Here is a 26,372-nt window from a genome sequence, read left to right as displayed (position 1 = left end):
TAAATGTTATAATTCCACATGCTGATCCATACCCAAGTTCACCTGCCGTACTCCTTGCATTGAAATATATTCAGCTTAGAATATTAGGACCACCAGCTTTTCAATTTCTGTCTCCGTATGCAGGCTTAACAAAATTTTTCAACACCAAACACTCCGGTTTCCAAACCCCTTTTATCCTCCAGAACAGCACTTGCAAATGTTCCTACGAAGATATTACTTCCTCTCGAGTTCAGTAGCAAACTGTCCCGTCTCTACATGGAAAGGAGGTGTCCCACAGACAATAGTGTGGAGGGGTATCCCAGAGAAGGAGGGAGTGACGGCAATATGCCACAGATGGGGTGTAGTGGGGACACAAGTTGGGGTTGTCCCATAGACGGAGAGATAGGTGAAGGGGGTAACAGCAGGAAGGGGGCATCCCATTGTCGGTGGGGGCAGTCCCAGAAACCGAGGATATACAAGGAGTTCCAGATGGGGGGTGGGGAGTGGTAAGAGGAGTTGTCACAAAAGTGTGGGGATACGGGCCAGGGTCCGCGATATCTCGGATCGCGTTCTCGGTATTCTCAGGAGAGAGGGTGAGCAGCCAGATGTCGTGGTCCACGTGGGGACCAATGACATAGATAGGAGTCGGAATGAGGTCCTGAAGAAGGAATATAGGGAGTTAGGAAAGAAGTAAAAAAGCAGGACCTCAAGGGTAGTAATCTCGGGATTGCTGCCTGTGCCATGAGACAGAGAGGGTAGTGTCAGGAAGTTACGGCAGATGAATGTGTGGCTGAAGAGTTGGTGCAGGGGGCAGGGGTTCAGATTTCTGGATCATTGGGATCTCTTCTGGGGAAGGTCTGACCTGTACAAAAAGGACGGGCTGCACCTGAACTGGAAAGGGACCAATATCCTGGCGGGCAGGTTTGCTGGAGCTGTTGGGGAGGATTTAAACTAGTTTGGCAGGGGGGTGGGTATCAGAATGTGAGTGCAGAGATTAGGGTAGAAGGACAAGGCCATGATGCTATGTGTTCTGGGTTGGTGAGGAAGGACAGGCAGGGGACAAAACATAACTGTAGCCAGTTAGAGGGGTTGAAATGTATCTATTTCAGTGCTAGGAGTATTAGGAATCAAGATCAGTACATAGAACTAGGATGTTGTGAAACTTGGCTGGAGGAAGGGCAGGATTGGCTGTTGCAGGTACTGGAGTTTAGGTGTTTTAAAAGGAATAGGATGGGAGGTAGCGAGGGGGAAGTAGCATTACTGGTCAGGGATAGTATCACGGCTATAGAAAGGAAGGACGCTGCAGAGGGAGTGTCCACTGAGTTGGTGTGGGTGGAAGTCAGAAATAGGACGAGATCAATCACTGTGCTGGGAGTAGTCTATAGGCCCCCAAATAGCCCTCGGGACACCGAGGAGCAGGTAAGCAGGCAGATTTTAGAAAGGTGCAGGAAATACAGGGTTGTAGTTCTGGGTGATTTCAACTTCCCTCATATTGACTGGCACCTCCTGACTGCAAGGGGGATAGATGGGGCTGAATTTGTCAGGTGTGTTCAAGAAGGATTCCTGACACAGTATGTGGATCGGCCAGTGAGAGGAGAGGCAATACTGGACCTAGTTCTGGGTAATGAACCTGGTCAAGTGGCAGACCTCTTGGTGGAGGAACATTTTGGTGAGAGTGACCACAACTCCCTTAGCTTCAGCATAGTTATGGAAAAGGATAAAAACAGACAAAATGGGAAAGTGCATAACTGGGGAAGAACTAACTATTGAAGGGATGAGGCAGGAACTAGCGAGAGTAAATTGGAAACAGATGTTCAAGGGTGAAAGCACAGAAGTAATGTGGAGGAAGTTCAGGGACCACTTGTGCTGGGTTCAGGATAGGTTTGTCCCACTGAGACAAGGAAAAAATGGTAGGAAAAGGGAACCGTGGCTGACGAAACAAGTGAGGCAACTCACCAAGAGGAAGAAGGAAGTATATGTTAGATATAAGCAGGAAGCAGGAGGGGCTCATGAAAAATATAGGGTAGCCAAGAAGGAATTTAATAAAGGACTTAGGAGAGCTCGAAGGGAGCATGAGAAGGCCTTGGCGTGTAGGATTAAGGAGAAGCCCAAGGCGTTCTATGCGTATGTGAAGAACAGAAGGATGACAAGAATGAAGGTGGAGCCGCTAAAGGATAAAGAAGGCAACATGTGTCTGGAGGCAGAGGAGGTTGGGGAGATCCCAAATGAATACTTTGCTTCAGTATTCACAAGTGAAAAGGGCCTTGATCAGGGTGAGGTCAAAATAGAACAGGCCTGTGTGCTGGACAATATGGAAAATAAAGAAGAAGTGTTGGATCTTCTTAAAAACATCAAGATTGTTAAGTCCTCAGGGCCGGACATGATATACCCCAGGTTGCTGTGGGAAGTGACAGAAGAGATCACTGGAGCAGTAGCTATTATCTTTGAATCCTCTTTGGCTGCAGGGCTGCTGGAGGATTGGAGAATGCCAAATGTAGTTCCCTTGTTTAAAAAAGGTAATAGGGAGAATCCTAGGAACTATAGACGTAAGTCTTACGTCGGTGGTCTGCAAACTATTGGAAAGGACTCTTAAGAATAGGATCTACCAGCATTTGGAGAAGTACAGTCTACTCAAGGATAGTCAACATGGCTTTGTGAAGGGAAGGTCGTGCCTCACAAGCCTGATTGAGTTTTTTAAAGAGGTAACAAAAGAAATTGATGAGGGTTGGGCAGTAGATGTGGTCTACATGGATTTTAGCAAGGCATTTGACAAGGTCCCCAACGAGAGAATCATCCAGAAAGTCATGAGGTCTGGGATCAGTGGAACCTTGGCTGTTTGGATAAAAAAAAAACTGGCTAAAAGGAAGAAAGCAGAGGGTAATAGTGGAAGGAAAGTATTCTGCCTGGAGGTTGGTGACCAGTGGAGTGCCACAAGGATCTGTCCTGGGACCCCTGCTCTTTGTGATTTTTATAAATGACCTGGATGAAGAGGCAGAAGGATGGGTGAGTAAGTTTGCGGATGACACAAAGATTGGAGGAGTTGTGGATGGAGCTGTAGGTTGTCGAAGGTTACAAGAGGATATAGACAGGATGCAGAGTTGGGCAGAAAAGTGGCAGATGGAGTTCAGTCCGGATAAGTGTGAGGTGATGCATTTTGGAAGGACAAACCAGAATGCTGAGTACAGGGTTAATGGTTGGTTATTTGAGAGTGTGGATGAACAGAGGGACCTTGGGATTCAAATCCATACAGCCCTCAAGGTCGCTGCACAGGTTGATAGGATGGTTAAGAAGGCCTATGGGATGCCGGGCTTCATTAATAGCAGGATTGAGTTCAAGAGTAGAGAGGTCATGTTGCATCTCTACAAATCTCTGGTGAGACGACACAGAGTATTGTGTTCAGTTCTGGTCACCTCATTATAGGAAGGATGTGGAAGCTATGGAGAGGGTGCAGAGATTTACCAGGATGTTACCTGGATTGGAAAACCAGTCTTATGAGGAAAGGTTAGCAGAGCTGGGACTTTTCTCTTTGGAGCATAGAAGGATGAGAGGGGATTTGATAGAGGTCTACAAGATTATAAAAGGCATAGTTAGGGTGGATAGCCAGTACCTGTTTCCCAGGGCACTAATAGCAAACACCAGAGGGAATATGTACAAAGTCAAGGGAGGGAAGTTTAGGGGAGACATCAGGGGTAAGTTTTTTTTACACAGAGGGTTGTGGGTGCCTGGAATGACTTGCCAGGGATGGTGGTGGAGGCTAAAACATTAGGGGTATTTAAGAGACTCTTGGACAGACACATGGATGAAAGAAAAATAGAGGGTTACAGGGTAGTGTGGGTTTAGTATGTTTTTTTAAGGAATACATGGGTCGGCACAACATCGAGGGCCGAAGGGCCTGTACTGTGATGTAGTATTCTACTGTCTAGTGTCTAGGGATGGAGGATAGGGGGCCATTTCAGAGACAAAGGATAGGAGACTAAATAGGGTGGGAGGAGATGGAGGTGCAGGGAAACAGAGGAAGTTGGCCAGAAGAGGGGAAAGGGGAAAGGAGGAAGGGGGTGTCTCAGAAATGGAGTGACGGGGATATATGCCATGTCAGGAACAGGAGGATGGTGAAGAGGGTATTCCATGAACGAAGGGCTGGAAGATGTGGCACATGGATGGTGGGAGATGGAGGCATACCAAACATGGGGGTGCAAAGGGGCATCCCAAACATGGGTGGGGTAGAAGGGGAAAACAGGCATCTGAGTGACGGATAGGATGGGAGAATGGGTGGAGGAGGGGTGAGGGGAAATGGGGTGCCCCAGAGACAAATGATTTGTGAGGACAGCGTGGGGAAGTGGGAGGTAAAGGGTTTGCCCCAGAGACAAATTATTTGTGCGGATGGTGTGGGGAAGTGGGGGTGCCCCAGAGGAGAATGTGGAGGCAAAGAATGGGTACCCCCGAGACGTGTTGGGAAAGAGGTGTCCCAGAGAGAGAACAGGAAGGGGGAACCACAGAGGATGCAGGTGAGCAAGGGGCAACACAGAGATGGAGGAAAGGGAGCAACCAAGAGATGCGAGAGGAGGGGCAGCCCAGAGATGGGGCAATGGGGGCACAGCCAGGGAATTGAGAAGAGGACGCCCCTCAGACAGTAGGGTCCGGGGGGGGGGGGGGAGTGGCAGGAGGTGGCAAAATGTGTCTTTTTTTTAATTGTATTTTTTATGACAAGATCCTGCTGAACATTAAGAACTTAAAAGTACAGAGATCTACTCCATCAGCGAGTCGTTTGTTGTCAGAGAAAATGAAGGAGTTGGACTTGCTGCGGATTGTGATGCTGCCTGTGACAGAGAAGCATTGGAGTGGGAGTGCAGTCTAACAACAAGTCATTATATTGAGATTGCAACACCCTGCTGAACATTAACATGGAATACTGTAGTCCAATTCGCTGGTTTACTGGCAAACAGCAGGGGAGCTGCATAGCCATGGTCATAGCAAGGACTAGACCTCAAGCCATGGTGTCACCTGTTTGCAGGCACCCAAGAGAGAGGTGTCAGTCAAAGCTGCCCCCAGTGTCACTCAGCAAATTACAAGCTATATTGTGTTCAACTGCACACTTCTACACCGTTTATGGTCTCAGGGTCTTGGACTATTATTTGTGGGACTGTATTTTATTGATATCTTATATGTACCTTGTGATATGTGTGACTATTGGTATTATATTGCAACTTGACTCCCGAGTAAAACTGCTTTGTTTGGCTGTATTGATGTATGGTTGAATGACAATTAGATTTGAACTTAAACTAGTGGCAAAGTCTGATACGGGCATTGAGGTGAGAAGGGGATTAACCTAGAGACAAGAGCTAGTGGGGATGTAAAAGGGTAGGAGTGATCCAGTGATGGAAGTTGTGGGGGTTGGTGGAAGGGAGTGGCCTAGAAGTAGAGAATAGAGGGAATGGGGAAGGGAAAGGGGACACCCAAATTGAGCAGGGAGCGAATTGACTGGTAGATGGGGGAGGATGTAAGAGAGCGACCTAGTGAAGAGAGGTGGTGGTAAAAATGTGTCAGAGACATTGGGGATAATGGGTAGAGCCAAGAAACCAGGAGAGAAAAGTGAGCAACCCAGCAAAGGGGCAGCGGAGTGGAGTGTGGATGAACTGGTGAGAGGCAAACAACAGGAATTCTGCAGATGCAGGAATTTCAAGCAACACACATCAAATTTGCTGGTGAACGCAGCAGGCCAGGCAGCACCTCTAGGAAGAGGTACAGTCGACGTTTCAGGCCGAGACCCTTCGTCAGGACTAACTGAAGGAAGAGTTAGTAAGAAATTTGAAAGTTGGAGGGGGAGGGGGAGATCCAAAATGATAGGAGAAGACAAGAGGGGGAGGGATGGAGCCAAGAGCTGGACAGGTGATTGGCAAAAGGGATACGAGAGGATCACGAGAGTCTATCCACTGCCTCCTCTACTGTAAAGATGCAGCCACACTCAGGTTGGAGGAACAACACCTTATATTCCGTCTGGGTAGGCTCCAACCTGATGGCATGAACATTGATTTCTCTAACTTCCGCTAATGGCCCACCTCCCCCTCATACCCCATGTTATTTATTTTTATACTCACATTCTTTCTCTTACTCTCCTTTTTCTCCCTCTGTCCCTCTGAATATACCCCTTGCCTATGCTCTAGTTTCTCCCCCACCCCCATCTTTCTTCCCGGACCTCCTGTCCCATGATCCTCTCATATCCCTTTTGCCAATCACCTGTCCAGCTCTTAGCTCCATCCCTCCCCCTCCTGCCTTCTCCTATCATTTTGGATCTCCCCCTCCCCCTCCAACTTTCAAATCTCTTACTAACTCTTCCTTCAGTTAGTCCTGACGAAGGGTCTCGGCCTGAAACGTTGACTGTACCTCTTCCTAGAGATGCTGCCTGGCCTGCTGCATTCACCAGCAACTTTGATGTGTGGAACTGGTGAGAGTGTTGACCAGAAGCTGGGGGTAAAGGAGTGATCTTAAGATGGGAAGAGGATTAGGGGAGGAAGGAGGAATACAGAGACTTAGAGAGCGGGTGATGAAGGGCCTCAGCCTGAAAAGTCGATTGTTTATTCCACTCCTCAGATGCTGCCTAACTTGCTGAGTTCCTCCAGCATTTTGAGTAAATTGCATTTAGTTTTGTTGTTCATTACAACCTGGAAGTATATATCATGATAAGTATTCTATGTATGTAATTAAGACATTAGAAGATGCACAAGATTTCAATTGGTTAATATTGATATAAAATTGATCACTGAGCAGATTGATGATGGGCTGGACTGTTGCCCTTGTGCACAGGTGAATAAAGTTTGAAAGAAAAACAAGTGCAAATTGTCAGAGACCAGTTGATCAGTGACGTCACTTTATCAAGAGTGGTGAGCATTCAGTACCTGTCACTATAGGGGATGCATTTTAGGGGAAGCTGAGTGAACAGTAAAGAGCAAAGAACTACAGGGTGATGGGAAGAGTTGGAACAGGAACACGGGCAGGAACCAGAGGGACAGAATGGCCTCTCTACTGTTGATTGAGTATGCTGAAGAGTCAGCAAAGATCTGAGACACAAAATTTAAAATAGAACTCATTTACTTATGACAGATCCACAATATATAACTCCAGTCTAGTTAGAGGCTAATGTCATCAGAACAAACCCCTCCTGTACTCAGAGACCAGGGTTCAGTTTCAGGCCTGATGAACAGCAACAATAATTCCAAATCTGACACCAACAGTCACTCTTCAATTTACAACTGGATGCACCAAATGTGATGGTTGACTTACACACTCACATAGAAAAGAAGAAACAATGAAATCACTTGGTGGAAGGATCCAGAACCAGGTGACATTCAGCAAAGGTGATTCACTGAAGAACCAAAACCTATGCAAGGAGTTTGTTTGTCCTGTGCAGCCTAATTGACATTTTAATTAACTGGAAATTGAACACAGTTCTTTCTTTCAGGCCTCTGTCTCAACTATTTCCATTAGGTATAGACATCAGCTAGTTCTGGCCATCAGACCAGATCTCAATGCTTCACTTCAATTATTAGGAAATCATGTATCCACTTATCTGAAAGATACATTATTAAGTTCTTCATGTGAGATAAACTGGGAACTATATTTTCTGTCGGGAGTCCCAATCCTTAGGTTTAGGTAACAAGATCTCAGTTGTGCCTGTGAGGTCCAGTGCACCCATTCTCGGAGCCTTTTGCCCACTGAATGGATGCGCAGCTTTTGACAAACTTTGGACTCTCAGCACCTGTGCACTTGACTTGCAGTAACAGCACATAGAACATAGAGTACAGCACATTACAGACCCTTCGGCCCACAATGTTGTGCCGACCCTCAAACCCTGCCTCCCATATAACCCCCCCACCTTAAATTCCTCCATATACCTGTCTAACAGTCTCTTAAACTTCACTAGTGTATCTGCCTCCACCACTGACTCAGGCAGTACATCAACAGTCAGAGTCAACTTAATTTTTTTCTCTGTCAGTCAGCCTTACAAATGCTGCTACTCTGTCATTTTTTACCTTGTCCCCACCCCACCCTCAACCACCAATGTTAATATTCCTCGACCCAGAGATTCGAGGGGCAAAGGACATGTCAGACATAACTGCAGTCAACTCGTCACCTTCTTCAATCTGTAGAAAGTCAAGCAGGAAATTCAGGGGAAACCTCTCGCCCACAGATTGGTGACTGTTTGGAACCCATCACCACAGGGTGAATGAGGGGTAAACAGCAGTGATCGATTGTCGTGGAACAGAAATACAGGCAGAGACTCCCTACTGTCCACCTGATGTGTTTAAATTCACTAGGTACCTAAGACAGATTTTAAAGTAGAACTGATTTCTTTGTCACAGATCCAGAATATTAAACTCCTGCTCCATTAAGGGAAGAAATTCCTCCCATGTCCAGTGACCAAGGAGCAGAACTGGGTACGATGAGCAGCAAGGTTCAACACCAAAAGTCACTTTTGAACTTGCCCCTGGGTTCAGCAACAGTGATAGTTAAACCTTTTCCCCAGTGTGAACTCGGTAATGCGTCACAAGGTTGGATGATTGAGTAAATCCCTTCCCACATTCAGAGCAGATGAAAGGCCTCTCCCCAGTGTGAACTCGCTGATGTACCTTCAGTTGAGATGACCGAGGAAATCCCTTCCCACAGTCTGAGCAGGTGAATGGCTTCTCCCCAGTGTGAACTGACTGGTGTGCCAATAGGTGAGATGACTGAATGAATCCTTTTCCACAGTCAGAGCAGGTGAACGGTCTCTCCCCAGTGTGAACTCGCTGATGTACCTTCAGCCGAGATGATCGAGGAAATCCCTTCCCACAGTCTGAGCAGATGAACGGCTTCTCCCTAGTGTGAACAAACTGGTGTGTATGTAGGTTGGATGAGTGAGTGAATCCCTTCCCACACACTGAACACGTGAACGGCCTCTCCCCAGTGTGAACTCGCTGGTGTGTCTGCAGGTGGGATAACCGAGTAAATCCTTTTCCACATTCAGAGCAGGTGAACGGCCTCTCTCCAGTGTGAACTCGCTGATGTTCGTTCAGTTGAGATGACTGAGTGAATCCTTTCCCACATACTGAACATGTGAATGGTCTCTCCCCAGTGTGAACTCGCTGGTGTGCCTGCAGGTGGGATGACCGAGTGAATCTCTTCCCACAGTCTGAGCAGGTGAATGGCATCTCTCCTGTGTGAACTTTATGATGTTCCTTCAGTTGAATTGAAAGAGTGAATCCCTTCCCACATTCAGAGCAAATGAACGGCCACTCCCCAGTGTGAACTCGCTGATGTGCCTTCAGTTGAAATGACCGAAGGAATCCCTTCCCACAGTCTGAGCAGATGAATGGCCTCTCCCCAGTGTGAACTGACTGGTGTGTCTGCAGGTTGCATAACTGAGTGAATTTCTTTCCACACACAGAACAGCTGAAAGGCCTCTCTCCCGTGTGAACTCGCTGGTGTGTTTGTAGGTGAGAGGACTGAGTGAATCCCTTCCCACATTCAGAGCAGGTGAATGGACTTTCCCCGGTGTGAACTGACTTGTGTGCCAGTAGTAGAGATGATTGAGTAAATCCCTTCCCACAGTCTGAGCAGGTGAATGGTTTCTCCCCAGTATGAACTAAATGGTGTGCATGGAGATTGCACAGCTGAGTGAATCCCTTCCCACATTCTGAACAAGTAAAAGGCCTCTCTCCAGTGTGAACTCGCTGATGTATTTGTAGGTGGGATGACTGAGTGAATCCCTTCCCACAGTCTGAGCAGGTGAATGGTTTCTCCCCAGTGTGAACTCGCTGATGTAGTTTCAGTTGAGATGACTGAGTAAATCCCTTCCCACATTCTGAGCATGTGAATGGTTTCTCCCCAGTGTGAACTGACTGATGTGTCTGTAGATGGCATAACTGAGTGAATCTCTTCCCACACACAGAACAGGTGAACGGCCTCTCCCCTGTGTGAACTCGCTGGTGTGTCTGTAGGTGGGATGACTGTGTGAATCCCTTCCCACATTCAGAGCAAGTGAATGGCCTCTCCCCAGTGTGAACTCGCTGATGTACCTTCAGTTGAGATGACCGAGAAAATCCCTTCCCACAGTCTGAACAGATAAACGGTATCTCCCTAGTGTGAACTGACTGGTGTGTCTGTAGGTGGGATGACTGAGTGAATCCCTTCCCACATTTAGAGCAAGTGAATGGCCTCTCCCCAGTGTGAACTCGCTGATGTACCTTCAGTTGAGATGGCTGAGGAAATCCCTTCCCACAGTCTGAGCAGATAAATGGCATCTCCCTAGTGTGAACCAACTGGTGTGTCTGTAGGTGGGATGACTGAGTGAATCCCTTTCCACATTCAGAGCAAATGAATGGCCTCTCCCCAGTGTGAACTCGCTGATGTACCTTCAGTTGAGATGGCTGAGGAAATCCCTTCCCACAGTCTGAGCAGATAAACAGCATCTCCCTAGTGTGAACCAACTGGTGTGTCTGTAGGTGGAATGAGTGAGTGAATCCTTTCCCACAGTCTGAGCAGGTCAATGGTATCTCCCCACTGTGAACTCACTGGTGTGTCTGTAAGTAGGATGACTGAGTGAACTCCTTCCCGGATTCAGAGGAGATGAACGGCTTCTCCTGAGTGTGAAATTGCTGGTGTGTCAGCCAATCAGGTGGTCGAGCGAATCTTTTCCCACACACAGAACAGTTGAATGGTTTCTCTCCCTTATGAATTTATTGGTGTGTCTGCAGGTCGGCAGAGTGAGTGAATCTCTTCCCACACTGACAGAAGGTGAATTATGTCTCCTTGTTATTAATTCTCTGGCAATTCATCATGTCAGATTTCAGACGTAGAGAGTGGAGCTGTTTCTACTGACAGCAGAAGGGACAAAGGCAAGTTACTGGCACCTTAAAACCTGTCCCTACGGGCAGATGGGGCTCGTCAAACTGTGGTTGGAAACTCATCGAGAAAGAAAACTGGTCTCAAAACGTCCACTGCCTTGCACGGGGAAGGCTTCAGAAGTAAACCACGAGGAAAAATCTGGAGCTGGAGTCCCTCAGGTAGTACTAGTTAGAGTTCAATGGTGACTGGCAACTCCTGTGATGCATCCACTGCCAAACTGTATCGCTTTCCGTCGTTCCTTTGGGTTCATCGGCTCTGTGGAGAAGGGGAGCCTGCTACATCGGCAACAGCCTGCTCTCCATATCGAACTGCCCCGGCTTGTGTATCGTGTGACAGCTGGGTTGCAACATCTACGGTGGACCCAGGCCAACGGAGGACCTCTGAAGAAATATCTGGTTAATCCTTAAATATCTGGACAGAGACAGCAAAACTGACGCGTCGTTGTATTTGAAATTCTCATACACAAATTCTTTGTCATTTCTAACCTGTAAAAAGATTTACAAAAGACATCAATAGGTGAGAATCAACATTTCAGATACTATTGTAGTCTCTATGGCGAGTTCTGACATCACACTGTTACAGCAAGGTTAAACACAAGATGCAGAAGCAACTGGGCATGGATCAGGCATCCAGACTGACGTCACATTCTGCTTTTTCTGTCTGTACCAGAACAGGCCATTTCTGCCAGTCATCAGTCTGTGACTTGGCTCAGTTTGTCTCTCTCCATTAGTATTATTTAAAAGTTCAAAGTAAATTTGTTATCAAAGTACATATATATCACCATATACAATCCTGAGATTCGTTTTCTTGTGGGTAGACTCAATAAATCCAATTACCATAATAGAATTAAAGAAAGACCACATCAACAAGCCATTCAACCAGTGTGCAAATGACAACAAACTGTGCAATTAGAAAAAGAAAAATTGATAATAATAAATAAATAAGCAATAAATGCCAAGAAGAACATAAGATGAAGAGTCCTTGGAAGTGAGTGCATAAGTTGTGGGAACAGTTCAATGATAGCTCAAGTGAAGTTATCCCCTCTGGTTCAACAGTCTGATGGTTGAGAGGTACTAACTCTTCCTGAACCCAGTGGGGTTAGTCCTGAGGCTCCACCACCTTCTTGATAGCAGCAGTGAGAAGAAAGCACCAACTTGGGTAGTGGTGGTTCCATGTTTCAGGTTCTGGTAATTTCTCACAGTGCTAAAAAGAGCTTGTTATAGTACATGGCTGTTTTTGGAGTCTTTTTAGTTACTCTGACCCCCTCCCCAGTGATTGATAGTGTTGAACTCATCGAGGGTAATACCAATGAGTATGAAGGAGAGGACAATAATCTTTCTCATTGTATGGCAATTTTGTGATGTGAAAACTACAGGTCGCTTGTTACCCAGGATAAAGGTAGATTGGTGCTGGATCCCAAGAGGGGGAATTTCTAAACTGCCTATGAGCAGCTCGTGGTTGAGTTCCCTAGGGGATCAGTTATTCTGGATTGGGTGCTGTGCGATGAATTGTAATTGTTTAGAATGTTATTTCTTCAGTGGTTTCAGTGGGGCTTCACTGCGCAAGCGCGTGGATGTCAGCCAGTGAAAACAGCAAGAAGAGTTTAAAAGGAGACAATTATTTTTTCAGCAATTTGACTAGGGCGCGTCTGTGAATATGTGTGGACGTCAGCCAGTAAGAACAGCGAGAAGAGTTTAAAAGAAGACAGTTATTTCTTCAGCAGTTTGATTGGGGCACGACTGCGCAAACGTGTGGATGTCAACGAATGAGAACAGCGAGAAGAGTTTAAAAGGAGACTGCTTTATAGAGCGGGCATCAGAGGAGTGGGCAGTGGATTAGAGGGAGACAGAGTAGGGAGGCTTTGGCTCAACAGGACTTCGGTAATAATGGGTCGAGACAAGGTACGTTATCTGTGTACAATACAGACAGGAAGAATGTGTGTGAAACCGGTGTTCTGTGCTCGGTGTCAGATGTGGGAAGTCTGGGAGACTCCCAGCCTCCCGGACAGCCACATCTGCGCCAGGTGCGTCGAGCTGCAGCTCCTTAGGGACTGAGTTAGGGAACTGGAGATGCAGCTGAATGACCTTCGTCTGGTCAGGGAGAGTGAGGAGGTGATAAAGGAGTTATAGGCAAGTAGTCACACCGGGGCTTCGGGAGACAGATAAGTGGAGAAGGAAGTCTGAGAATCGGAGCGGGAGTGCGCAGGAAGCCATTTTTGAATTTTTCGTTTTTTTCTCATCGGCGTTCAGAGAGGCGGGACTGCGCAGGCATGTGACATCAGGCAGTGAAGCGCGGAAGATTTAAAAGGACCAGAGCCTCATACAGCAGGCAGCATAGTTTGTGGGCGGCGGAGTGAGCCAGGAGCAGAGTGAAGGCTTAAGGGCTTCGGCTCAACGGGCTTAGGCAGAAATGGGAGAGAGAAAGAGGGTTTGGTATTCATTTTTTGTTGTTATTTGAGGAGAGGGGCAGTATGAGTGTGAGGGCAGTTTGTTGTTCTCGGTGTCGGATGTGGGAGGTCCTGGAGTCTCCAAGCCTCCCGGACGTCCACATCTGCGCCAGGTGTGCCGAGATGCAGTTCCTAAGGGACCGTGTTAGGGAACTGGAGCTGCAGCTCGATGACATTTGTCTGGTCAGGGAAAGTGAGGAGTTGAGAGGAGTTACAGGCAGGTGGTCACTGGGGCCACGGGAGGCAGACCAGTGGGTCACGGTTAGGAGGGGGAAGGGGAAGACTCAGGTAATAGAGAGTACCCCGGTGGCTGTGCCCCTTGACAATAGGTACTCCTGTTTGAGTACTGTTGGGGAGGACAGCTTACGTGGGGGGGAAGCAACAGTGGCCGTGCCTCCAGCACAGAGTCCGGCCCTGTAGCTCAGAAGGGTAGGGAAAGGAAGAGGAGGGCAGTAGTAATAGGGGACTCAATAGCAAGGGGGTCAGATAGGCGATTCTGTGGATGCAGTCCAGAGACCCGGATGGTAGTTTGCCTCCCTGGTGCCAGAGTCCGGGATATTTCTGATCGCGTCCAAGATATCCTGAAGTGGGAGGGAGAGGAGCCAGAGGTTATGGTACATATAGGTACCAGTGACATAGGTAGGAAAAGGGGAGAGGTCCTGAAAGGTGAATACAGGTAGTTAGGAAGGGAGTTGAGAAAAAGGACCACAAAGGTAGTAATCTCAGGATTACTGCCTGTGCTATGCGACAGTGAGAGTAGGAATGCAATGAGGTGGAGGATAAATGCGTGGCTGAGGGATTGGAGCAGGGGGCAGAGATTCAAGTTTTTGGATCATTGGGACCTCTTTTGGCACAGGTGTGACCTGTACAAAAAGGACGGGTTACACTTGAATCTTAGGGGGACCAATATCCTGGCGGGGAAATTTGTGAGGGCTACTGAGGTGACTTTTAACTAGAATGGTTGGGGGGTGGGAATCAAATTAAAGAGACTAGGAGAAAGGAGGTTAGTTCACAAATAGAGAAAGCTAGTAGACAGTGTGTGAGGGAGGATAGGCAGGGGACAGAGATCAGGAGCACTCAGACCAAAGATGTAGGGGACAAGGAAGAAAAAGATAACAAAGTTGTTTGCTCCATTAAGGATAAAAAGAGAGTAAAAGGTGAAGAGTTTCTTAAATGCATCTATTTTAATAGTAGGAGCATTGTAAGAAAGATGGATGAGCTTAGAGCATGGATTGATAGCTGGAAATATGATGTTGTAGCTATTAGTGAAACGTGGTTGCAGGAGGGGTGTGACTAAATATTCGAGGATTTCGTTGCTTCAGGTGTGATAGAATAGGAGGGGCAAGAGGGGGAGGTGTTGCATTGCTTGTCAGAGAAAATATAACAGCGGTCCTCCGGCCAGATGGATTAGTCGACTCATCCAGGGAGGCTATTTGAGTGGAATTGAGGAATGGGAAAGGTGTAGTGACACTTATAGGGGTGTATTATAGACCACCTAATGGGGAACCGAGAACTGGAGGAGCAAATTTGTAAGGAGATAGTAGATATTTGTAGTAGGGACAAGGTTGTGATTGTGGGAGATTTTAATTTTCCACACATAGACTGGGAAGCCCATTCTGTAAAAAGGCTGGATGGTTTGGAGTTTGTCAAATGTGTGCAAGACAGTTTTTTGCAGCAATACACAGAGGTACCAACTAGAGAAGGGGCAGTGTTGGATCTCCTGTTAGGGAATGAGATAGGGCAGGTGACGGAGGTATGTGTTGGGGAGCACATTGGGTCCAGTGATCACAATACCATTAGTTTCAGTATAATTATGGAGAAGGATAGGACTGGACCCAGGGTTGAGATTTTTGATTGGAGAAAGGCTAACTTTGAGGAGATACGAAAGGATTTAGAAGGAGTGGATTGGGACAATTTGTTTTATGGGAAGGATGTCATAGAGAAATGGAGGGCATTTAAAGGTAAAATTTTGAGGGTACAGGATCTGTATGTTCCTGTTAGGTTGAAAGGAAAGGTTAAAAGTTTGAGAGATCCACGGTTTTCAAGGGAAATAGGAAACTTGGTTCAGAAAAAGAGAGAGATCTACAATAAATATAGGCAGCTTGGAGTTAATGAGGTGCTCGAGGAATATAAAGAATGTAAAAAGAATCTTAAGAAATAAATTAGAAAAGCTAAAAGAAGATACGAGGCAGCTTTAGCAAGTAAGGTGAAAATAAATCCAAAGGGTTTCTACAGTTATACAAATAGCAAAAGGATAGTGAGGGATAAAATTGGTCCCTTAGAGAATCAGAGTGGACGGCTATGTGCGGAGCCAAAAGAGGTGGGGGAGATTTTGAACAATTTCTTTTCTTCGCTATTCACTGAGGATATTGAATTGTGTAAGGTAAAGGAAACAAGAAGGGTAGTTAGGGAAACTATGATGATTAAAGAAGAGGAAGTACTGGCGCTTTTAAGGAATATAAAAGTGGATAAGTCTTCGGGTACTGTACTGACAGGATATTCCCTAGGACATTGAGGGAAGTTAGTGTGGAAATAGCAGGGGCTCTGACCGAAATATTTCAAATGTCATTAGAAACAGGGATGGTGCCGGAGGATTGGCGTATTGCTCATGTGGTTCCATTGTTTAAAAAGGGTTCTAAGAGTAAACCAAGCAGTTATCGGCCTGTGAGTTTGACGTCAGTGGTGGGTAAATTGATGGAAAGTATTCTTAGAGATGGTGTATATAATTATCTGGATAGACAAGGTCTGATTAAGAACAGTCAACATGGATTTAGCGTGGAAGGTAATGTTTGACAAATCTTATTGAATTTTTTGATGAGGTTACTAGGAAAGTTGACGAGGGTAAAGCGGTGGATGTTGTCTACATGGACTTCAGTAAGGCCTTTGACAAGGTTCCACACGGAAGGTTAGTTAAGAAGGTTCAATGGTTAGGCATTAATATCGAAGTAGTAAAATGGATTCAGCAGTGGCTGGATGGGAGATGCCAGAGAGTAGTGGTGGATAACTGTGTCAAATTGGAGGATGGTGTGCCTCAGGGATCTGTACTGGGTCCAATGTTGTTTGTCATATATATTAATGATCTGGATGATGGGGTGGTAAATTGGATTAGTAAGTATGCAGATGATACTAAGATAGGTGGCATTGTGGATAATGAAGTAGGTTTTCAAAGCTTGCAGAGAGATTTAGGCCAGTTAGGAGAGTGGGCTAAAAGATGGCAGATGGGAGTTTAATGCTGAAAAATGTGAGGTGCTACATTTTGGTAGAACTAATCAAAATAGGACATACATGGTAAATGGTATAGCATCCAAGAATGCTGTAGAACAGAGGAATCTAGGAATAATGGTGCATAGTTCCCTGAAGGTGGAATCTCACGTGGATAGGGTGGTGAAGAAAGGTTTTGGTATGCTGGCCTTTATTAATCAGAGCATTGAGTATCGGCGTTGGGATGTAATGCTGAAATTGTATAAGGCATTGGTAAGGCCAAATTTGGAGTATCGTGTACAGTTCTGGTCACCGAATTATAGGAAAGATGTCAATAAAATTGAGAGAGTACAGAGGAGGTTTACTAAAATGTTGCCTGGGTTTCATCTCCTAAGTTACAGAGAAAGGTTGAACAAGTTGGATCTTTATTCTTTGGAGCATAGAAGGTTGAGAGGGGACTTGATAGAGGTGTTTAAAATTATGAGGGGGATTGATAGGGTTGACGTGGATAGGCTTTTTCCATTGAGAGTGGGGGAGATTCAAACAAGAGGACACGAGTTGAGAGTTAAAGGGCAAAAGTTTAAGGGTAACACAAGGGGGAACTTCTTTACTCAGAGAGTGGTAGCTGTGTGGAACGAGCTTCCAGCAGAAGTGGTTGAGGTAGGTTCGATGTTGTTGTTTAAAGTTAAATTGGATAAATATATGGACAGGAAGGGAATGGAGGGTTATGGACCCAGTGCAGATCAGTGGGACTAGGTGAGAGTAGGAGTTCGGCACGGACTAGAAGGGCCGAGATGGCCTGTTTCTGTGCTGTAATTGTTATATGGTTATAAGTGGATAACAGTCAGGAGAGGGAAGGGCAGTAGTCAGAGGCTAGAAAGCACCCCTGTGGCTGTGCCCCTTGACAATAAGTAGTCCTGTTTGAATACTGTTGGGGCAGGGAACGACCTACCTGGGGGAAGCAACAGTGGATGCGCCTCTGGCACAGAATCCGGCCCTGTGGCTCAGAAGGGTAGGGAAAGGAAGAAGGCAGTAGTGATAGGGGACTCAACAGTTAGGGGGTCAGGCAGGCGATTCTGTGGACTCAGGAAAGAAATGCAGATGGTAGTTTGCCTCTCAGGTGCCAGGGTCCGGGATATTTCTAATCGCGTTCAGGCTATCCTGAAGTGGGAAGGAGAACAGCCAGAGATCGTGGCACATATTGGTAACAACGACATAGGCAGGAAAAGGGAGGAGGTCCTGAAAGCAGACTACAGGGAGTTAGGAAGGAAGTTGAGAAGCAGGACCACAAAGGTAGTCATCTCGGGATTACTGCCTGTGCCACGTGACAGGGAGTATAGGAATCAAGTGAGGTGGAGGATAAATGCGTGGCTGAGGGATTGCAGCAGGGGGCAGGGAGTTACATTTCTGGATCACTGGGACCTCTGTTGGGGTAGGTGTGATCTGTACAAAAAGGACGGGTTGCACTAGAATCCCAAGGGGACCAATATCCTGGCGGGGAGGTTCACTAAGGATACTGGGGACACTTTCAACTAGGGTTGCTGGGGGGTGGGAACCAAACTGAAGAGATGGAGAAAGAGGCGGTTGGCTCACAAATAGAGAAAGATTGGAGACGTGGGAGAGGGAGGGTAGGCAGGTGATAGAGAAGGGACGCGTTCAGACCAATGGATTCAGATGTGTCTATTTTAATGCAATGAGTATTATGAACAAAGCGGATCAGTACTTGGAGCTATGATGTGGTGGCCATTACAGAGACTTGGATGGCTCAGGCGCAGGAATGGTTACTTCAAATGGCAGGCTTTAGGTGTTTCAGAAAGGACCAGGAGGGAGGCAAAAGAGGTGGGGGTGTGGCACTGTTGATCAGATAGTGTCACTGTTGCAGAAAAGGAGGAAAACATGCAGGGTTTGTCTACAGAGTCTCTGTGGGTGGAAATAACAAACAGGAAGGAGTCAATAACTCTACTGGGTGCTTATTATAGACACTCAATAGTAACAGGGATAGCGAGCAGATAGGGAGACAGGTTCTGGAAAGGTGTAATGATAACAGAAGTCATGGTGGGAGATTTTAATTTCCCAAATATTGATTGGCATCTCCCCAGAGTGAGGGGTTTAGATGGGGTAGAGTTTGTTAGGTGTGTTCAGGAAGGTTTCTTGACAATATGTAGATAAGCCGACAAGAGAAGAGGCTGTACTTGATCTGGTATTTGGAAATGAACCTGGTCAGGTGTCAGATCTCTCAGTGGGAGAGCATTTTGGAGATAGTGATCACAATTCTATCTCCTTTACCATAGCATTGGACAGCGATAAGAACAGACAGGTTAGGAAAGTATTTAATTGGAGTAATGGGAAATATAAGGTTATCAGGCAGGAACTTGGAAGCATAAATTGGAAACAGATGTTCTCAAGCAAATGTACGGAAGAAATGTGACAAATATTCAGCGGATATTTGCACGGGGCTTTGCATCGGTATGTTCCAATGAGATAGGGAAAGGATGGTAGGGTACAGGAATCATGGTGTACAAAGGCTGTTGTAAATCTAGTCAAAAAGAAAAGCTTACGAAAGGTTCAAACAACTAGGTATTGATAGAGATCTAGAAGATTATAAGGCTAGTAGGAAGGAGCTTAAGAATGAAATTAGGAGAGCCAGAAGGGGCCATGAGAAGAGCAAGAGGATAAGACAAAGGGAATAGGACCAATCAAGTGTGATAGTGGAAAAGTGTGTATGGAACCAGAGGAGATGGCAGAGGTACTTAATGAATACTTTGCTTCAGTATTCACTGCGGAAAAGGATCTTGGCAATTGTAGGGATGACTTGCAGCGGACTGAAAAGCTTGAGCATGTAGATATTAAGCAAGAGGATGTGCTGGAGCTTTTGGAAAGCATCAAGTTGGGTAAGTCACTGGGACTGGACGGGACGTACCCCAGGCTACTGTGGGAAGCGACTGCTGAGCCTCTGGCGATGATCTTTGCATTATCAATGTGGATTGAAAAGGTTGCGGAGGATTGGAGGGTTGCAGATGTTGTTCCCTTATTCAAGAAAGGGAGTAGGGGTAGCCCAGGAAATTATAGACTAGTGAGTCTTACTTCAGTGTTTGGTAAGTTGATGGAGAAGATCCTGAGAGGCAGGATTCATGAACATTTGGAGAGGCATAATATGATTAGGAATAGTCAGCATGGCTTTGTCAAAGGCAGGTCGTGCCTTTGAAATTTTTGAGGATGTGACTAAATACATTGAAGGTAGAGCCGTAGATGTAGTGTATATGGATTTTAGCAAGGCATTTGATAAGGTATCCCATGCAAGGCTTATTGAGAAAGTAAGGAGGCATGGGATCCAAGGGAACATTGCTTTGCCCACAGAAGCCAAAGATTTGTTGTAGACGGGTCATATTCTCCATTGAGCCCAGTGACCAGTGGTGTGCCTCAGGGATCTGTTCTGGGACCCCTACTCTTTGTAATTTTTATAAATGACCCAGATGAGGAAGTAGAGGGATGAGTTAGTAAATTTGCTGATAACACAAAGGTTGGGGGTGTTGTGGACAGTGTGGAGGGCTGTCAGAGTTTACAGCAGGGCATCGATAGGATGCAAAACTGGACTGAGAAGTGGCAGATGGAGTTCAACCCAGATAAGTGTGAAGTGGTTCATTTTGGAAGGTCAGATATGATGGTGAAATATAGCATTAATGGCAAGACTCTTGGCAGTGTGGAGGATCAGAGAGATCTTGTGGTCCGAGTCCATAGGACACTCAAAGCTGCTAAGCAGATTGATTCTGTGTTTAAGAAGGCATACAGTTGTTACGTACCCCGTAACGGGTTAAAGAACTAGCAGAAATGGAACAGCTGGAGTCTGGTATTGCTGTTAACTAAAGCTATTCTATTAGTAACTACGCAATACAGTAATATAAAAATCCAATAAATTAAACAGGTTAGCAAAATTCATGCATATATTAGATTAGATTATGAGGACACTCAGTCCTCGTTTATTGTCATTTAGAAATGCATGCATGCATTAAGAAATGATACAATGTTCCTTAGGGTGATATCACAAAAAAAACAAGACAAACCAGACTAACACTGACAAGACCACATAATTATAACATATAGTTACAGCAGTGCAAAGCAATAGCATAATCTGATAAAGAGCAGACCATGGCCACGGTAAAAAAAAAGTCTCAAGGTTCCGATCAACTCCCGATAGCAGGCAGCAGAAGAGAGAAACTCTCTCTGCCATAAACCTCCAGGCACCGACAACTGTCGATGCATTGGAAGCACCTGACCACAGCCGACACTGAGTCCGTCCGAAAACTTCGAGCCTCCGACCAGCCCTTTGACACCGAGCATTGAGCACCATCTCTGCCGAGCGCTCCGACCCCATCCCAGCCACTGAGCAACAAGCAAAGCCGAGGATTCGGGGCCTTCCCCTACGGAGATTCTGGATCACACAATATCAGTGGCAGTGAAAAAGGCATTCCAGAAGTTTCTCCAGATGTTCCTCCATTCTCTCACGTCTGTCTCCATCAAATCAGGATTGTGCACGGTACCCTACTTGACAGATTACAGATATCATTCACCGGAGTGGCCGCGCAAGCTGTGTCGCGCCGCCATCTTCTCCTCCTCCTCCTCATCCTCATAAGTGTGGAAATATAAAAGTCAAGCTTCTTCAAGCTTAGGAGGTAATGGATACAGTCTTACGATGATGCGTAAATGAAGTCTGTTTGGTTTGCGTTACTGAGTTGAGTAGTGTTGGAGAGAGAGAGACAATTACGTCGATATTCTACGCCAGCAATACAAGATAACAATAGTAGTAGGTTTATCTCCGAAGGTATTCCACTCCACACATGAAATATCACCAACAGTGATCGTCAACGAATATCCTTTCAACACAAGTGGTACCACACCCAAATTCAGCTGCAAGTCATCCCAAAGTGGTGGGCACAGGATACTCAAACAGAATCCAGGTATGGATTATCACCAACAGCAGCTCATTACAAAGGGGACCCTCTTCAAGGGAACCACCAACCAGGCAAGGGTTGACACACCAGTAGATTCCACACAGTTACCCCCAAACACACAACGTGATAGCCACTTATCCAGTTCCACGACATACAAAATAACTCCAACGGTGATTTGCCACAGGGGTGCCTTTCTTCAGTGAACTACCACACCCAGACAAGGGGTAGATACACATGTGGTATTCACAAAGGTTTTCCCTCACCAGAGAACTCACTCCTGTGGATTAACTAAGTGACAATCACACTTTTGTAGTTGAATGGAAACAAACTCACCCTCATGGGCTACTTAGAAAAAGAGTCCAAACAGTGATCTCTTTGTCACTAGGTTTCTTCTGTTTCAAACCTATCTCCCCTCACTTCTCTTCCTGCCAACTTGTTCCAGTTGCTGAACACTTGTGAGAGTCATTTATCAATACTCAGGATCAATCCCAACTCACCCCTTTTGGGCTGCTGAAAGTTTAAACCAGCAACTGACTCACTGGTATCTTCCATTGACCAAATCCATCTTGACTCGAACTGTGTGTGTCTGTGTGTCCTTGTATAATCAAAACAAGCTGCAGAGAAACCATAACATCGATTGTCCATCAAATAACTCCACCTCTCTCTCTCTGGAGCACCTCAAACAGTGTCCAAAAGTCAATCTCATTCTCCCGACGTTTTAAAGTGACAGTCCACAGAAAATATGAACCCGAGCATTACATAACACAGTGCACTGGCCTTCCTCAATCGTGGGATTGAGTTTAAGAGCCCAGAGGTAATGTTGCAGCTATATAGGACCCTGGTCACACCTCACTTGGAGTACTGTGCTCAATTCTGGTCGCCTCACTACGGGTAGGACGTGGAAACCATAGAAAGGGTGCAGAGGAGATTTACAAGGATATTGCCTGGACTGGGGAGCATGCCTTATGGGAATAGGTTGAGTGAACTCTACTTTTTCCTCCTTGGAGCAATGGAGGATGAGAGGTGACCTGACAGAGGTGTACAAGGTAATGAGAGGCATTGGTCATGTGGATAGTCAGAGGCCTTTTCCCAAGGCTGAAATGGCTTAGCATGAGAGGGCACATTTTCAAGGTGCTTGGAAGTAGGTACAGAGGAGATGTCAGAGGTAAGTTGTTTTTTTTTACGCAGAGAGTGGAATGGGCTGCCGGCAACGGTGGTGGAGGCGGAAACGATAGACTCCTGGATGGCTACATGGAGCTTAGAAAAATAGAGGACTATAGTAAGCCTAGGTAGTTCTAAGGTAGGGACAAGTTCGGCACAGCTTTGTGGGCCAAAGGGGCTGTATTGTGCTGTAGGTTTTCTATGTTTCTAGAACTAATTGACTTTTTCACTGACTGGAAGGCTCTTCATCCGAGATTAACTTCAGACCTATATTTTTGTTCCTTGGATTTAGATACCAGGAGCTTGTCAGTGCTTGCAAGATCTAATTTCCTGCGCATGCACTTCCAGAAAAAGTCGGGAGCATTATCCATGGCTGCCTGTATACCCAGAGAACCGCACGACCGAGAGACCCAGAGACCCAGAGACCCAGCCACCCGTGAAGGCCACAGAACCGCGCGTACCGTATGGAATGGCGCGGTCACCTTCGCTCACTCCCGGGGGCTCGGTGACGGCCCGTGGGGCTGAGACCGGGACTGCGTGGCCACAGTGTGTCGGCTGCTCACAGTAATTGTCCCTCAGTCGGCGTGGGAACACCAGTGCTGATGAAACCGTAATCCCGAGCCCGGGCCCATTCCTACCTACCTGCTGCCCGCCAAGCCCCCGGAGCCCTTTGTCAGCTGAACGCATGCGCGCCTCGACATCCTCTACGCCTGCGCGTGTTGGCGTCTGGTCGCCGTAGGCGAGTTCTGAAGCGCGGAGGTGTCTGGGTAGGTACTGTGCCATTGAACATGTCTGCTGGCATTGGTTCGGCGCCATATAGCTTCTTGACACGACATCAAACGTTACGGGGAGAAAGCTGAGGCGGGGAAAAAAGGATCAGCCATGATTGAATAGCGGAGCAGACTCGATGGGCCAAATGGCCTAATTCTGCTCCTATCTCTTATGGTCTTGTATGCTTTGACACAGCTAATGCTTTTTTTAAATGTAGAAAACTTAGCAGAAAGCTCTCACAAAATATACTCGATATCACAGAACATACAATAGTACATAGTACAGTACAGGGCCTTAGGCCCACAATGTTGTGCCGACGCTCAAATGGTCTCATGACTATACCCGTTACCCACACGAAACCACCACGGTGGGCTTCACAGCTGAACAGGTGAGAAGACAGCTGAAACGTCTCAACCCAAGCAAGGCTGCACAACCAGATGGTGTCAGTACCAGGGTGCTCAAAGCCTGTGCCCCTCAGCGATGTGGAGTACTTAGCCATGTATTCAACCTGAGCCTGAGTCTCCGGAGGGTTCCTGTACTGTGGAAGACGTCCTGCCTCGTCCCTGTGCCAAAGACGCCGCGCCCCAGCGGCCTCAATGGCTACAGACCGGTGGCATTGACCTCCCAATCATGAAGACCCTGGAGAGACTTGTTCTGGAGCTGCTCTGGCCTATGGTCAGGCCACACTTAGATCTCCTCCAGTTCGCCTACCAGCCCCAACTAGGAGTTGAGGATGCCATCGTCTACCTGCTGAACCGTGTCTACGCCCACCTCGACAAGCCAGCGAGCGCTGTGAGGGTCATGTTTTTTGACTTTTCCAGTGCGTTCAACACCAACCGCCCTGCTCTGCTGGGGGAGAAGCTGACGGCGATGCAGGTGGATGATTCCCTGGTATCATGGATTCTTGATTACCAGACCGGCAGACCACAGTACGTGTGCTTGCAACACTGTGTGTCCGACAGAGTGATCAGCAGCAATGGGGCTCCACAGGGGACTGTCTTGTCTCCCTTTCTCTTCACCATTTATACCTCAGACTTCAACTACTGCACAGAGTCTTGTCATCTTCAGAAGTTTTCGGATGACTCTGCCATAGTTGGATGCATCAGCAAGGGACATGAGGCTGAGTACAGGGCTACGGTAGGAAACTTTGTCACATGGTGTGAGCAGGATTATCTGCAGCTTAATGTGAAAAAGACTAAGGAGCTGGTGGTCGACCTGAGGAGAGCTAAGGTACCTGTGAACCCTGTTTCCATCCAGGGGGTCAGTGTGGACATGGTGGAGGATTACAAATACCTGGGGATACGAATTGACAATAAACTGGACTGGTCAAAGAACACTGAGGCTGTCCACAAGAAGGGTCAGAGCCGTCTCTATTTCCTGAGGAGACTGAGGTCCTTTAACATCTGCCGGACGATGCTGAGGATGTTCTACGAGTCTGTGGTGGCCAGTGCTTTCATGTTTGCTGTTGTGTGCTGGGGCAGCAGGCTGAGGGTAGCAGACACCAACAGAATCAACAAACTCATTCATAAGGCCAGTGATGTTGTGGGGATGGAACTGGACCCTCTGACGGTGGTGTCTGAAAAGAGGATCCTGTCTAAGTTGCATGCCATCTTGGTCAATGTCTCCCATCCACTACATAATGTACTGGGTGGGCACAGGAGTACATTCAGCCAGAGACTCATTCCACCGAGATGCAGCACTGAGCGTCATAGGAAGTCATTCCTGCCTGTGGCCATCAAACTTTACAACTCCTCCCTTGGAGGGTCAGACACCCCGAGCCAATAGGCTGGTCCTGGACTTATTTCATAATTTACTGGTGTAATTTACATATTACTATTTAACTATTTATGGTTCTATTACTATTTATTATTTATGCTGCAACTGTAACAAAAAACAATTTCCCCCGGGATCAATAAAGTATGACTATGACTATGAAACCCTGCCTCCCATATAACACCCCCCCACCTTCAATTCCTCCATATACCTGTCTAGTAGTCTCTTAAACTTCACTAGTGTATCTGCCTCCATCACTGACTCAGGCAGTGCATTCCACGCACCAGCCACTCTCTGAGTAAAAAACCTTCCTCTAATATCCCCCTTGAACTTCCCAACCCTTACCTTAAAGCCATGTCCTCTTGTATTGAGCAGTGGTGCCCTGGGAAAGAGGTGCTGGCTATCCACTCTATCTATTCCTCTTAATATCTTGTACACCTCTATCATGTCTCCTCTCATCCTCCTTTTCTCCAAAGAGTAAGGCCCTAGCTCCCTTAATCTCTGATCATAATCATTACTCTCTAAACCAGGCAGCATCCTGGTAAATCTCCTCTGTACCCTTTCCAATGTTTCCACATCCTTCCTATAGTGAGGCAACCAGAATTGGACACAGTACTCCAAGTGTGGCCGAACCAGAGTTTTATAGAGCTGCATCATTCCCTTGCGACTCTTAAACTCTATCCCTCGACTTATGAAAGCTAACACCCTATAAGCTTTCTTAACCACCCAATCTACCTGTGAGGCAACTTTTAGGGGTCTGTGGACATGTACCCCCAGATATCTCTCCTCCCCCACACTACCAAGTATCCTGCCATTTACTTTGTACTCTGCCTTGGAGTTTGTCCTTCCAAAGTGTACCACCTCACACTTCTCCAGGTTGAACTCCATCTTCTCAGCCCACTTCTGCATCCTATCAATGTCTTGCTGCAATCTTTGACAATCCCCTACACTATCTACAACACCACCAACCTTTGTGTCATCTGCAAACTTGCCAACCCACCCTTCTACCCCCACATCCAGGTCATTAATAAAAATCACAAAAAGTAGAGGTCCCAGAACAGATCCTTGTGGGACACCACTAGTCACAACCCTCCAATCCGAATGTACTCCCTCAACCACGACCCTCTGCCTTCTGCAAGCAAGCCAATTCTGAATCCACCTGGCCAAACTTCCCTGGATCCCATGCCTTCTGACTTTCTGAATAAGCCTAC

General features: G+C 46.7%; 1 protein-coding gene across 6 annotated transcripts in view; it reads right to left on the bottom strand.

Annotated features, from left to right (window-relative positions):
* LOC134348704 (gastrula zinc finger protein XlCGF57.1-like) overlaps window positions 1-23,342 on the bottom strand; it is a 50,065-nt gene extending 26,723 nt beyond the window's left edge. Inside the window, exons 1-3 of one of the 6 annotated variants that reach the window (XM_063052512.1) lie at window positions 23,079-23,248; window positions 21,954-22,070; window positions 6,403-11,345 (exon numbers count right to left, since the gene is read on the bottom strand). In XM_063052512.1, coding sequence (XP_062908582.1) covers window positions 8,484-10,424 — 1,941 coding nt within the window. In that variant the 5' untranslated portion in view covers window positions 10,425-11,345; window positions 21,954-22,070; window positions 23,079-23,248 and the 3' untranslated portion in view covers window positions 6,403-8,483. The other 5 variants (XM_063052509.1, XM_063052510.1, XM_063052511.1 and 2 more) reach the window with 5 other exon arrangements.
* Between the last annotated feature and the right edge of the window lie 3,030 nt (window positions 23,343-26,372).

Source organism: Mobula hypostoma, chromosome 6 (genome assembly GCF_963921235.1).
Source record: "Mobula hypostoma chromosome 6, sMobHyp1.1, whole genome shotgun sequence".
NCBI lineage: Eukaryota > Metazoa > Chordata > Chondrichthyes > Myliobatiformes > Myliobatidae > Mobula > Mobula hypostoma.
Note: the sequence above shows the minus strand (reverse complement) of the source record. Positions and strands in the feature narration are given on the sequence as shown.